Raw genomic sequence first — 14,681 nt, 5'->3', positions numbered from 1 at the left:
ATCTCTGGGAGCAGTGAAGGGTTTTGCTTGATGGCTGTTGTATATATCCTTGTTGCTGTGGACTGGCTTTAGCTGGACCTTTTATTTAGAACCTTTTTTTGAATTTTTTTACTGAATCATGTTTAGATGCCTCGGTATAGGCATGCACTGATTTGTAATCTAATCAATTTATTGTACGATCTGCTTTCTTTTAAGCATGAGACTGTCATCATAGGCAAGAGAGATTTGAAGGAATGTACTTAAAGGTTATCATCAGTATCAGTAGAAAAGCAATAACTCCATGGTAAGAGATGAATGAGGAGATTCTTAAGGGAACTTCTTAATGGGGAATAAGTTACTGTGATGAAGAAGGGCCATGGGAGTCTTGCAAAGGTTCATCAAACCTCAAAGGAAGAGCTGTATAATTCCTTCTATCCATCATATATTTTGTTTTTAGAAGTAACAATATACTGCCTTAAACATATCCAGTTTTGATTTTTTTGCAAAAAGAAAAGGAGTACTTGTGGCACCTTCGAGACTAACCAATATATTAGTCTCTAAGGTGCCACAAGTACTCCTTTTCTTTTTGCGAATACAGACTAACATGGCTGCTACTCTGAAACCATTGATTTTTTTTTTTTGTTTCTAGCCAATAAAGTTGGCTCTGGAAATATTTCAATTCTTCCTTATCACTTCTAGTTTCACCCTATTTCCAAATTCCCATTCACAGGAGGAATGCATGAGTCTCCAGTTCTCTGAATCTGAGGCTGCTCTAAGGAAATCCCTGAACCAGTTCAAGAGAGCTCCTCAGTGAGGAAGTTTTAAATAGGACATTTGGGGATGTTTGACCTACTGGAGATTGTGAGCCCATAGATCACTTATAGCAGCATGTTAAATGATTTCTCTCAAGTTACATATGAATTAAATGCTTCTGTGCTCTATGGCAATAGGATGTACATCCAGAACCATGGTACTATGCAGCTTTTCAGCTTCACACAGCACGCTGTGCCCTTCCAGTCATTGAATGACTGCCTTGAACAAGCATACCATGTAAATTGGCAGGGCCCACAGTTCTCTGATGTCCTGAGAAGAGATGAAGCACGTCTATCCCTCCGAACTCCTCAGTCACCTAAATGAAAAGACACTGAATTGTTGCTGATATCTTGCTGCCCTAGGAAACTGCCTATATGGTAGAGCTTTTAAATGGATTAGCAACCATATTTTCCACTTACTAGCACTGTCAGAATTTGGAGACAAATCAATATGCCTTTAGGCCTTGTTTCTGCTACCACCATTGTTTAGGGGATCTGAGAGTTTTCACAAATGGTGCATAGATCTAGGACCAGTATAACTAACTAAAACTGACATTGAATAAAACTTTATTTGGTTTTTATTTTTCTTTCCTATAACTGCTCAAGCTCACATTTATTTTTGCCACTTTCTAGAGATTCACTTTGGTATATTTTAGGTAGAACTGGCCAGACATTTAAAACTTCTTGCTTCTCTTTAATTGGAAAAAGAACCTTTCAAAATTATTCTCTTCCCCACCCCCACAGATATGCCAAACTGTTCAAATATTTTATTTTTCAAAAAAGTGACTTTTCCCAATTTTTTCCAAAACATTTGTTAAAAATATTTTTCAAAATTGTCCTTGAAATGGTAACCATGTCTAGAACATCTTAGATAATTTTTTCAATAAAAGTATTGGGGAAAACAGATCCATTTCAAACCCTGTGGAACAAAACTCTGAAACTTTGTAATGCTTCAAAAAACTAACTTTTTGATAAGCTCTAATTTCAGGGTGTTTGCATTTTGGAGAGTGAGAAAAAGGATTGTATCCATCACCAGGAGAACCTAAAGAGCAGGGGCGGGCAAATTTTTTGGCCTGAGGGCCACATCGGGTTCTGAAATTGTATGGAGGGCCGGTTAGGGGAGGCTGTGCCTCCCCAAACAGCCAGGCATGGCCTTGCCCCATCCAACCCACCCTGTTCCCTGATGGCCCCCCTGGGACTCCTGCCCCACCCACTGCCTCCCACCCAATCTAACCCCCCCTTCCTTCCTGACTGCCCACCTGCCCTATCCAACCACCCCTTCTCCCTGACTGCCCCCAGATCCCTTGCCCCTAACTGCCCCCCACCTCATTCAACCCCCCCTCTCCTTCCTGACTGCCCCCCCGGAACCCCTGCCCCATCCCCATCCAACCCTTCCTCTCCTTCCTGATTGCCTCCCTGGGACTCCTGCCCCCATTCAACCCCCCTGTTCCCTGTCCTCTGACTGCCCCGACCCCATCTACGCCCCTGACCATCCCCCAAACTCCCCTGCTCTCTATCCAACCCACTGCTCCCTGCCCCCTTACCGTGCTGCGTGAAGCACTAGTGGCTGGCAGCGTAGCTGCACCAGGACAGGCAGCCACACTGCCCCACAGAGCACCGGGTCAGGCTCAGCTCTGCAGCCCCACTGTCCAGAGCATTGCACTGAGCAGTGGCATGGAACGCAGGGGAGGGTGCCGGGGGCAAGCCTCCCGGGCCAGGAGCTCAGGGACTGGGCAGGACAGTCCTGCGGGCCAGATGTGGCCCGGAGTTTGCCCACCTCTGTAAAGAGGGTCTGAAAGGAAACTCCATTTGCTTTGCTTTGCTATGCCCAGGAGTATGAAGGTTCATAAGGGATCATCAAGTCTCACTATGAATAAATCTACTCTAGAGATAATAGACATTAAGTTAACACAGACTGCCCAAGGTACATTTATTCCACTCAGATTGCCTTGTTCAGCTGATACCACATTATCAGCTGTGTGCAAAGCTTAGTGCATAGGAACTTTCGTGTAAATGTGAAGGGACACCTTTAGGCTAACTATGGTCTAGTTCAACCAAGGCCATGGGGACTCTTGACCCTGGGAAGATAGGCAGCAGGGCCAAATTCACAAAACGGTGGTGGAGCAGGGAACACAGCATAGCCAATCTACCCCTGGATTCTGCAAACACCTGTGCTCAACTTTAAGCATGCACATAGGCCCACTGGAGTCAGTGATACTATGCACATATGCATACGTTTGCACTGATCTGCTGATATACGCTAAACTGAGAGAAAACATTCATGCACTTTGCTACTGAACCACCTCCCCTCCAAAAGCAGCAGTCAACTATGCCATACAGTGGAGATTTGCTTATTTTCTATTTAATGTGAGAGAAGAAGCAAAACAATTGCTGAAGGCTGGAGCTAAGGAGGATGGTATGTTTAGTATTCCCATCTTTACTCAGCGATACATGCAAGATAGGTGCCAATGATGCTGCAAAGTTCTATATTAGATAAACATTCTATAGCATTTCTATCCCCTGGCTTGACAGCCAAAGGTACCTGCTCCCTGGCTGTACCCCAAAGTGCATCATGCAGTATAACCAGCTGGATGTTTAAATGGACTGTTATTAGGAACTGTTAATTGAGGCTGGTAGGCCTAACATAAGGCCCATACACTTTGATTTTGTTAGGGCAGCCTATTGCTCAGTTTCTATAAACAAACATACTATAGAACTTTACAGAATCCTTCTCATGGAGAGTCAGTAAAATATATATAATAAGGATTTCTAGAATAGCTTCCTGTCCAGGCAGCAGCAGTTCTGCTGTAAGGAGTAGGGAACGTCTTCTCTGGTCACCAAATTCTTCTGATCAACTAATTTAAAAAAACAAAAACAATAATTACTGATATTCCAGTTCATCAAGAGCTTAAGCTCCATTCCTGTCATCAGTGCTACTGTGCCAGCCCCTTGGTCCTGCTGACTTCAAGGTCCACATAGCAAGGCACAACCCAGAGCTTTATTTCAGAATCACTGAAAGAACCCCATACCCCAAAAGAGACTGCATCAATTGTCCAATGACTTCAAAGAAGACTAAAGACAGTCCCTCACCTCTGTGATGCTCAGTCCAAAGCCCTGTAGGTAGAGTTTCCCCCAACCTGGAATCTATACAGTATATCAACCCACCCAGCACAAACAGTTCCTCTTAAAGGTCTATTTCCCTAATGCCAGTCCCTCCCCTCCACAAATCACAACGCATCCAAACCCTGAAAAATTCAATCATGACAATAGCATTTAATAGTAAACCAAATATGGGAATAGAATACAAAAGGGGGACCTCCAAAGGTGAGGATTACAAAAACGTATATACATACCATACAGAAAATGCGAGACACAATATCAAGAACAAAAGCAACAAGGGAATAGATAAATGCTGTTATTTGCAGTAGTTTAGGTGTGTGGTTGCAATCCAGACTGGCAAAGAACAGGAGAGAAATAGCAGTATATAGGAAAGTGCATATTTTAAACAGAGGGTCCGTAAACCATGTTTGTGATGTCACCTGTAGAAAACCATAGTAGATAATGTTTAAATTTGTTTTTACATAATACTTTTAAACTTTAGACAAATACAAGTGCTCCGGTACCTTGCAGGAGGAGATAAAGGTCTTAAAACAGACACTAAGTAGAAGGAAAATAGGCCTGTATTAGCAAACTGACTGTGAAACCTTTACTCTTTCCGATAAACAGTGACTCATCAGAGCAGACCCATTAATTTAAGTGGGACTATTTGTGCGAGTAAGCTGTTCAGCCACATGAATAAGAGTTGCACAATCTTCATGAGCAGTGGCTACAGATTTCAGAAGTAGGGACGCATTTAAATTCAGGCCAGAGCCAATAAGAGGGAGTCCAGATAAGGGGTTACTCCAAGGTCAAACGTTGTTTCACATTAAAGATGCTACCCAACTTGTTTGTGAAAGAGAGACTCTCTCAGACAAGTCATACTTCAATGTTTTCATTTGCTGTACACAGAAAATGTTTAGCAAATGTGCAATGTACAGGCAGGAGCGGTTTGGTTGTCATGACACTGATGTCACTAAGTCATTTTACAAAGTTTATTTTTAAAGGATCTGATTCTGCTCCCATAAAAGTCAGTGACAAGACTCCTACAGACTTCAGTGGCAGCAGAATTGGACTCTAAAAGAGCAGCTGTTTGCCAGCTGTGTGTCTTTAGATAGATGGTCAGCTTCAGCTTCCAGTTATGTACTGATGGGTAAGGGTGAATGTTGAGTGCATCTTTTTTTTCCCCTCTAAACTGTAAAGGAAATAGTCTAAAAACCATAGTGCCATGGATATGGACAGTGGGATGCTGTTTGTGGCAAACAGGCATCCTTCTTCACAGAAAACAAGAGTGGGTCAAACCTTCCCCACCTCTGCCTTTAGCAGGGACATTTCACAAAAGAGGCTTAGGAAGAGAAATTGCTCTATGCTAGAAATTTATAAAGATTTCAACTTAGATATAAGGACCAAATTCAGCATCTCCAAACTACGTTAAGGTCAGTGGAGTTATTCCAGATTTACAGAGGTAACTGACGAGAATCCAGTCCTTAGAAGGTATTGATTTTTTAAAATACATTACAATAGAACACAAAGGCAGTACAGTTCTGGGCCTGACCAGTAGGTGGTATAATACAAGGCATAAGGCCCAAGGCAGAGTGACTCTAGCCACCTAAGTAGTAAGAATCCCCTAAATCTGCCTTGCTGCTTGTGTCTTATTTCATTTAAGAAACAGAGACGTTAAAAATCAGAAGCACAGTCAGACCTGCCCTAGAGACATAAATGCTACTACATCAGCGACAGCCGGTCTGGATGCTCCAGTGCAGAGTTCTAAAACCATTTTGTGACACCAAACAAATTCAATGCTCAAAGTGAAATCATGCAGAATACTGTATTGTGTGCAGGGTACTTTAACCTCCCCTTTTAGAAAGGAAATGCTTCAAAGGCATGAAGCGCCTCCTCTTAGAGCACCACTGTCTTTTAGTCAAACGTGTAATCAGTATGAATCCGTCAATTGGAATTTCATAGTATTTTGTCGTGGAAAATGCTCAGTTTCCTAATGCTGGCGGTTACTGCAAGTCAACCCATCAATGGCATTTCTTCTTCACACATTCACAGCTACAGTCTGTGATGAACGTTCTAAGGCTTTTATCTCATCCCCCCACAGATGGTCTCAGCGAAGAAGTTACTATATGGAGTTAATACAGTTATTGGCAACACAGAGGAGGACACTCTTGTCATTTGCTATTGAACAATCTGAGGCATTTCACTCCAAGCTTTGGCTTTTTTCTTGGCCAGGGACAGCCAGGGTGGTTCAACAGAGCTGCACGGTGTCATTGGCAGATTACAGGATTGTCTCGTTTCCTTTTCAGCGGTGGGGACCACAGACGACTCCTGAGCCATAGGTCCAAGTGTAACTGCTGAGAACAATGCCAGTCAGTCATCAGAACACAGGAGAGTTAGACAGAACTTATGCTAACTTTTTTTCCTGCTCTTTAAAGTGAGATCATCTAGAGGCGAAACAAAACCGAAAGTGACACAATTTCACAAAGCAACAGAGATAAAAGGAGGAATTGCCAGACTAGATCTGACCAGTGGTCCAGAGACCAGTACCCAGTCTGTAACAATGGCCAGTTCCAGCTGCTTCAGGCGAAGGTTTCAGAAACTCTGTAATAGGCACTTATGGGGATAGCCTTTCTCCCAACTCCCAAAATTTAGGGGAGGGCTTAAGCCCTGACGCATGAGTAAATTTTTCCAAAATTCCTGAGGGATTATCATTTTGTTGTTCATATAAATATCCAATTGCTTTCTGGATCCTGCTAAAAACTCTTGGCCACAATTCTAGCTTGTGGCAGGGAATTCCACAGGCTAATTTGTGCGTTACACAATGCAAAGTGGCTCTAGGAATCAGCCATATGATCATGCGCTGCATGGGAAGAATCACTCCAAGTTTACCTTGGGCTAGCAGAGAACGATATGCATCTTCAACACTGAATGGCCTAGAGATTTACCTTCCAGTCTTTACTGCCAACAAAAATACTTCTACTATAAAAATGCTATTCGGAAAAAAATATGCATGAAACCCATACTACATCTTCTCGGACATGTTAGCCAGAGGGGATGGAAGTTGCTAGGATAATGTGACTAGATATTCTTTTCAAATATAGTTTTTGAAATCTGCAGCCTATCACAAGCCTGGTGACATCGGCAGATGCTAAGGAATGTTGATACTGTTGCTGGTAAGGCTCTGAGCTACTATTTAAAAGACGCCTACTTTATCGATCTTATAGAAAATATTGAAGACTGATGTCTTCTGACAGGTTGCATGAGACAGGACAGAATGCAGCCTTACACATAAGCAACTAAAATATCTTGAGGGACAGTTCACAAGCCATTTGACACTCTCCTTTCACTCCAACAGACTATTTCATTTGGAAATATAAATCAGGGCCTGAAAAAGCCAAACTTTTTCTTATGTTTAGTAAGTATCTACAAGTCTTTGCATGGCATACAGGAAGCGGGGGGCAAGGCAGCCGTGCTTCAACACAAACATGAATAGAAGCTATTTATGGGCACAAGTAAAGTTAAGCACAAGGGGCCTTGATCCTGCTGATGTTGAGACCAATAAAAAAATGCCCATTCACCCTGATAACACCTGTAGGCAAAGCCTGTCCCTGGGATCAGCTCAGTAGGACATTGGGCCTCAGCCAGGGTAGCCCTGCAGGGGGCAGACTATAGTGGAAGGGACAGAGCTCCCCTAATAAGCACCAGGTCAAGCTCCAGATGTAGGATAACTTTTTCAACAGTGCTTACATAATGTAGGGACGTAGGCCCAGATTTTTAAAGGTATTCAGGCACTGCTGCACTCAACAGTGACACACCTAAATGATTTAGGAGCCTACATCTCATTTTTCAAAAGGGAACTAGGCACTTAGGAGCCAAAATCCCATTGATAGTTAATAAGATTTAGGTTCCAGCAGGCTTAAATACCTTTTTTAAATCTGGGCCTCAAGTCTCAAAGGGAGTTAGGCTCCCAAGTGCCTAAGTCACTTTTGAAAAAGGGACTTGGACACTTATGAAGATTATACCCATATTCCTCTGTACTGATTGAAAGTCAGTCTCAAGTGCCTTGGACAGTCTCAAGAGCATAGGATTAAAAAAGGGCGGTGGAGTGTAGACAGAGAACGGGCACATCTGAGGAGACGGGCTTAAGGACAAGCCTTATCATGCTAATTGGGAGTCTAAATAAGCAATCCCCTTTTAGGTCTGACATTTGCTATGAGCAGTTGCCAATGCAGGATCTGGTTTCTCAGAACTCTGTCCTAATCATCCCATTTTACCTTGTGCTATACATGCACCAAGCCGCACCTGCTGACTTGTATGGGATGCATATCATACAGGCAAGTGTAGAAAGAAAAGTGTAGAAAGAAAACTTTTGCAACAGTCATTTACAAGACAAAAAGTGTGTCCAAGGTTACCACTAGCTCTGGAAATTATATACACTCCTTGCCCCTCAGCCAAGTCAAATTATTGGCTCCTTTAATAGGAGTAAAGCAAGGGGAGTCTAAGTTTTGAAAGTCTTCCTGTTTTGTTGGTCATGTGGGGACAATGCTGGCAGCAGGGCCTGGTGTTTTTCTGAACTGTTGGGTAATGGTGATTTTCTTGAGAACATCAACATAAGTCAGAGATATTCAGAATTTTCAAGAGGTGAAAGAATTGAGTGACCATAGTGCTACCACTGTGGGGAAAAGACATTGTACACCAGGATGATCCCTGGAGCAAGACAATGCAAAGAAAGGTTTAGTACTGCTGCAACTTTCATGGGTGGCATGAATTTCAGCCAAAGTGAAAATCCAGGTGACTCCAGCAGAGGCATGGGAGTAATATTCAGACCCGCCGTGACAGTACTCCAAAAGGAGACTTCTCAAACTTCCTAACTGCTTACAATTGTCTAGCTTTGTACCGAGTTTACCAAGTCTGGAAATGAAGCTGGCACAAAATGGAATCCTTAAAGGAAAAAAAATGGATCATAGCTGAATCACACACTGTTGAGCTGCAGCTAACGCAGCACTGCTCTCTCACTGCGATTCCTCAGCCAGTCATCCATTGCTATGTCAGCAACCCAGGATGGGGAGGAAGGCGAGAAAGTCTATTCACTTACTTACAGGAAAGCTTTGACATTAATACATTTCATTCAGTAAAATATACTCTTAGCTGCAAGTCTGATTAGTGTTATCTGCACACAGTTCCAGCTCAACTCTGATTTTAGGCATAGCCCTGAACAAGGGCTGGGGCATAAGTTGGATCAGTCTGCTCAGAAAGCACCATGAGGCACACACCTCTCTGAGCCACGGTTACTCCCTGCAGGTTGTAATTTACTATTGACCTCTAGTCACAGTGAGTCACTACATCACCAACCACCCCTTCCACACCCTGGTTCAGGAACTTTAGCAAGTGGGCTGAGGATGGAACTTTTATCTTTTAACCACCCACCCACCTGCTCTGGGGATGGAGTAAGCAGGGGTGTAGCATTCTCAACATGTCTGGACACAGTCTAGTGGGTGAAAAAGCTGAGCATCCACCCTCTGAAGATTAAAGGTTTCTCAGGCTGGGCAGCCAAAAATGGACACACCCAAGAAGTCACTAGTGAAACACACACTTGGACACACACACACACTTAAAATATATACACACACACATACACACACCTGCTGCAGCAGACATAGTGATCTTCATTTGGGATTTCTTCTCCTGAGCACACAGGCTGGGAGTTACGTTCTTCCCCAATAAATTCTCACTCGCACAGGTCACTCGCTTTAAGGGAAAAAACAAAGAATGCAAATAAGGAAACCAGCAACTGTAAATAATTACACACAGGAAGCAGCTCCCCTTTAAGATTCAATCAGAGGTGCACTTTGAGAATTCACCAGAAGAGAAATAGAAACAGGGCGCAGGTGCTATGGGGAATATACCAAGGCAGGCCAGGTGGTTCTCTCTTTACACGGCTTTTCAATGGCATGTTTAACAATCATTACTTGTGATATCGTATCCACTTACCATTAAATCTGTAATACATTTATGATCACAATGATTACTGAAACAACAATACTGCTTTGTCCTTCCTTGGCATTATCTATCCAAGGATCACCAAGTCCTTTACAAATACTACTGAATTCAACTTCGCAACAGCCCTGCAAAGAGGACAATTATCCCCATTTTACAGATTAAGAAAATGAGACACAGGTCAAATGACTTGCCCAATGTCACACAGGAAATCTGTGGATGAACCACAAACCTTTTGCCTCCAAGTCCACTGCCAGAACCACTGTTCTCAATGGCAGAGCAGGGGCTGCGGAAAACTGCCATAACTTAGAGCAGCTTTTTATGGCAGCTTTAAATTGTCCTGGGCATTGGGCAGACCTCTGGCATGGTTCAGAATATAAGAGGCACAAAAATGACTAGTGTAGGAAAGGTGTATTGCTGAGTCTGACCCCAAAATTCCAAGTACCTGAGCTGCAGATATGGCCAAATACACATCTATTCATTTGCATCAGCAATTGTCTGTGGGCACATTAGAAATTGGTTTTGAAAATTTGGTTATACGCATTACTAAAAACCTGCTGTCCAAGAACATCAAATTTAGTATTGTGTAGAGGCATCTGGTCAGACTGTCAGTATTCACAATGGTTCTAGTCTACCAGCCACTCAGTACCGTACCTCCTCTTGATCCATTTTGGTCAAAGTTTTGTCCTCCCTTTTATGTCCTTTGGCAAGAGGATGACCCTGGAAACCTTTCTGCTTTAGTTTTGCCATGGACACCCAAGCTGGTTCAGAGGTAACAGTTTCCAAATGCGGACTAGGGACTTTTTCTATAAAAGAAGAATTTTGGAAGTAAAGAAGGGATTTAGGGCAAGTCTGTCAAAACCTGAATAGTTTTGTGTTATAAATCCTCCAGTGAATACACTTTGAAAAGGGTGTAGATTACATTAATTTCCCTGCTGATTTTGTCTTTGTTCCTTTGCAAGGATGTTTGTCCTTTTTATCTACTGGAGTCTTTAAAGTCAATCAGGACAGGATACAGCCCTCAAAGCAACGTCCTGACAGTACAGGCTAAATGCAGAATGACTACCATTGTTCTGTTATGTAATCCAGTTAGAGACACGTTGCCTTTTCGTTTCCCAAATTTTTAGGGGGGGGGGAAATCACAACTAGTGTGATACCTGGTTTCTTTCTAAATTGCATTGGCCTGACAATTAGCTGCAAAACAAATTCTACAAATTCCACAAAATCTGGACAAAAACACCTCCATGTGAAAGAAATGGCCCATTTTATATTTCTGATGCTCTGTTACTATTCTAGCTTGAACATATTGTATGGTGGAACTTAAGAATTTTCTTGAATAGCCTAAACCCAAGATACAAGTCCAAAACGACATCAGCTGAGTTACAACAGGGCTGAATAGGATCCTGTATTTCAGGGTCAAGGCTATTAAAGAAATTTTTTACCCTTTTTGTGTCCCTGGTTTGCCTTTATTGAGAATAATGGCTGTGCAAGGCCATTACAGTCTTTGGATACAAGTACAGCGTAAATACCTGAAACTTTGTTAGAGTGTTGCTTCTTTGAGACTTCTTCAGATTTTGTTTTGGGGGCATTTTTCTCTTCCACGACAGCTGATTTTTTAGCTAAAGCTTTTTGGTGGCCTGGAAGGCCGTGAGGTGGCCTCCCAGTGCCTAGTGATTTTTGATCCTCCTTGACAGAACCAGAAGAGGGGGTGTGAACAGCTAATGGAATCTGCTTTGGAGATTCACTGTGGTACTTTAGCAAAGAGGATGTTCTTCTCAGTCTGATCCCAAATGGGTTTTCAGCATTCTGTGTTTCATGCTCAGCCCCCTCCATGGAAGAATTCAAACTGGGCTTGTTGCTCTCATTATCCCTCTCAAAACCTTCAGGCTTATTTTTTGTAGACTCTTGCCTGGTAGTATCCAAGTGAGCTGTTCCTTCAAACAACTCTGGTCTTATGGGAGAGGATGGGGAGCTTCTAGCACAGGAATCTTCCTTGGAATTTGAACCCCCAGAAAGAGATCTTTGCCAGGCAGGAGCAATAGTAAATCTAACTGGTTTTGTAGCAGCAGATTTCAGTGGAGTCTTTACATTTTCCTCTGGGGATTTGCTCTCTTTCCTTGTTTTCTCTTGAGAAGTTACACCACCTAACTGGTTCTGCTTAGAACCACTAAGAGGGATACAACTCTTGAAGCCAGCCAAACTGGAGGCGGCAAGGCATCCGATAGAATGTTTTTCCAAGTTGTTGGATGCATCTGTCTCCTGATTGCTTTGGCTAGCCTTTGAAACAGGACCATGCATTATTTCTGGTTTAAAATGTAGCTCCTTGTTCACTTTACTCTGAGGCAGCATGCAATCTATATCTGACACAGAAACAACCGAGTCTTTTTGTAGGGATGTTTTTGAATCTACATGGTCTTTGGATGGCTGAAGTTCTGTAACTTTGCACATTTCTTTATCATCTTTTGCTGCTGGGGTATTTTCCAGCACCGAAACAGCCATCCACTCCACTTCAGAGGAAGTCTCCAAAGTGGCTAAAAGAACCTGTGACAGACACAGTGCAGGATCTGAATCAGGCCAGATGAAGTTGTTCTCATTGGTATAAGGCTGATCTTCCACTTTTTCTACAAGTGCCACACCACTGTCTCTAGGCTCTTTGTCACTTTGGTCTACAGGTTGTTTTAAGGATACCTTTGTGGCATCTGCCAAACTATTTATGTCCTCCTTTTCCATGGAAATGCCATACAAGTCAGATGCTAATGTGTCCTGAAATACAACTGCTTCTGGTTCAGTCTGTAGAGATTCAGAAAGTTCAATTACTTCATATGTATTTTGCAGAAGTAGTTTGAATTCACCAATAGATTCATCAGAGCAGTAAGGTACCAATACTTCCTCTGCCTTGTTCTGCTCCTCAGACTTTGCTAGAGAAGACTGCACGTTTGGAAAGGACAGTGTTACTTTAGATTGATGATCTGTTTCTATAGGGCATGCATCCTCTTCTAGCAAAGTACAAACTACGTCTGCAGGGGATACAGAATTCCAAGGGTCACTCGTGGAATTGTCAGTCTTTGTTATCCTCTGTGTCTCCTGAGCACCATTTCCTTTTCCATTATTCTCCTCCCAGACCAATGAACCTGTGTTGAACAAAAGAAAAACACATTTATGCTTGATGGTTACAATGAAGACTCCTGCACTCCTCAAACCCCCTTCAATTGTAATTCATAGTAGGTACTGTGGTCATTTGCTAATAGTTTCCCAATATCTGGATACCATTTACTAGATGCCCCAGGCTGACAAACATACTTAAAAATGGGGATGGACTGGCTGGCTCAGGAGACTGGTAATGAAATACATTATATTCCCAGTGGAAGCCAGCCAAGTAATAGTAATAGCTGAAAGCGGCTGTTGCCAGGTGCCTGCTCAGCAGCTGGTGTATCAAATGCATTGTTGCTTTCCGTTCAGATCCTAGTGTGACAGTATCCACATCAGTAAAATCACCATAACTATTGGCACTATTACTGGTAGTCTCAGGGATGCAACATCTGGAAGAGCAGCGTAGGGAAGCTCACCCAGCTGATATCTGCACTGTTCCTGTTCTTTGGCTTTGGAACCTCGATCTCTAGAACTGCCCCCTTTCACAAAAGCTGAATTCACGGATTACATCAAATACACCAGAAATAGTGGCAAAGAGATGCCCAACTACATACCACGCAGAACTGTGAGATTTTAAGAACCCTCAATCCCTGTTCACTTCAATATGGCTTGCAGACGCTAAGTACGTCTTAGGCAACACTTAGCATCCTGCAGGATCAAGCCTTGAGTTTGGTTTAACAAAACACTGACAATGTTACAATCAACCAATGCATTTAAAACGCACTGATCAAAATCAGGGATTATAAAAATGGGCTGTTTGGGAGAAATGTCAGTGGATTTTACTATTGCAGTGAGCAGCGTTTCCCAGACTTGGGACGCCACTTGTTCAGGGCTGCGGGAAGCGGCGCGGGCCGAGGGACATACTGGCTGCCGCTTCCCGCGGCCCCCATTAGCCAGGAACAGCGAACCGCAGCCAGTGGGAGCTACAATTGGCAGAACCTGTGGATACAACAGGTAAACAAACCGGCCAGGCCCTCCAGGGGCTTTCCCTGAGCAAGCGGCATCTGAAGTTTGGGAAACACTGGCAGAGAGGATCAATTATCAGCCAAAAAATAGAGGAAAATTGGACCTGCTTGTACATAAGCTATTTAAAGTCACACTACACTGTCTCACAAGATGGTTTGTTCCAAAAGGTATAATGCTCAGGCAGTATTTACAGATGTAGGATAAAATTTTCAGTAGTGCCTAGGTTACTTAGAAGCAGAATTAATGAGATTTAGGCTCCCGTGAGATATAGACGCTTTTGGAAAATGTTACGCCCAGTGTGATGTCTTCAGACAGCCTTCCACAGAGTTCATCATTTTTTTCCCTCACTTTCAAGCAGTCTGACGGCTCTCAGGCAGAGGGGATGGAGTTGGGGATTTTTTTAAAAAAGTAAACGCTGCCTAGTTTTAAAAGTTTTAAAACAGAATTCTGTTAACAGACTTAACAATTTAGCCTTCAGAATTATGCCTTACCTGCCCGATTTTCATACTGGTCAGCATCAAGGAATTTTGTTGTACTTTTCTTTTCTGCAGTTACAGGAAGACTCTGCTCCTTTTCCAATTGTTCCAGCTAGTGGGATTCAAAAAGACACTTAAGTTTTGTGCAAAAGTCTTTACTTTGAACCAACCCAACTGTATGTAACTTCATTTTGAAAAATAT

At 42.8% G+C, this 14,681-nt stretch overlaps 1 protein-coding gene across 4 annotated transcripts in view; it reads right to left on the bottom strand.

The window, feature by feature from the left end:
- Positions 1-4,066: 4,066 nt before the first annotated feature.
- The window catches only part of KIAA1210 (KIAA1210 ortholog), a 92,956-nt gene continuing 82,341 nt past the window's right edge, over positions 4,067-14,681 (bottom strand). For 3 of the 4 annotated variants that reach the window (XM_073361358.2, XM_073361356.2, XM_073361359.2), the window contains 5 exons: positions 14,495-14,591; positions 11,417-13,018; positions 10,542-10,693; positions 9,533-9,638; positions 4,067-6,244 (listed from right to left, as the gene is read on the bottom strand). In XM_073361358.2, coding sequence (XP_073217459.1) covers positions 6,069-6,244; positions 9,533-9,638; positions 10,542-10,693; positions 11,417-13,018; positions 14,495-14,591 — 2,133 coding nt within the window. In that variant the 3' untranslated portion in view covers positions 4,067-6,068. The remainder of the gene's footprint in view (positions 6,245-9,532; positions 9,639-10,541; positions 10,694-11,416; positions 13,019-14,494; positions 14,592-14,681) is intronic. The other variant, XM_073361357.2, reaches the window with a different exon arrangement.

This window comes from Lepidochelys kempii, chromosome 9 (assembly GCF_965140285.1).
Source record: "Lepidochelys kempii isolate rLepKem1 chromosome 9, rLepKem1.hap1, whole genome shotgun sequence".
Lineage (NCBI taxonomy): Eukaryota > Metazoa > Chordata > Testudines > Cheloniidae > Lepidochelys > Lepidochelys kempii.
This window is presented reverse-complemented; position numbering and strand designations above follow the sequence as displayed.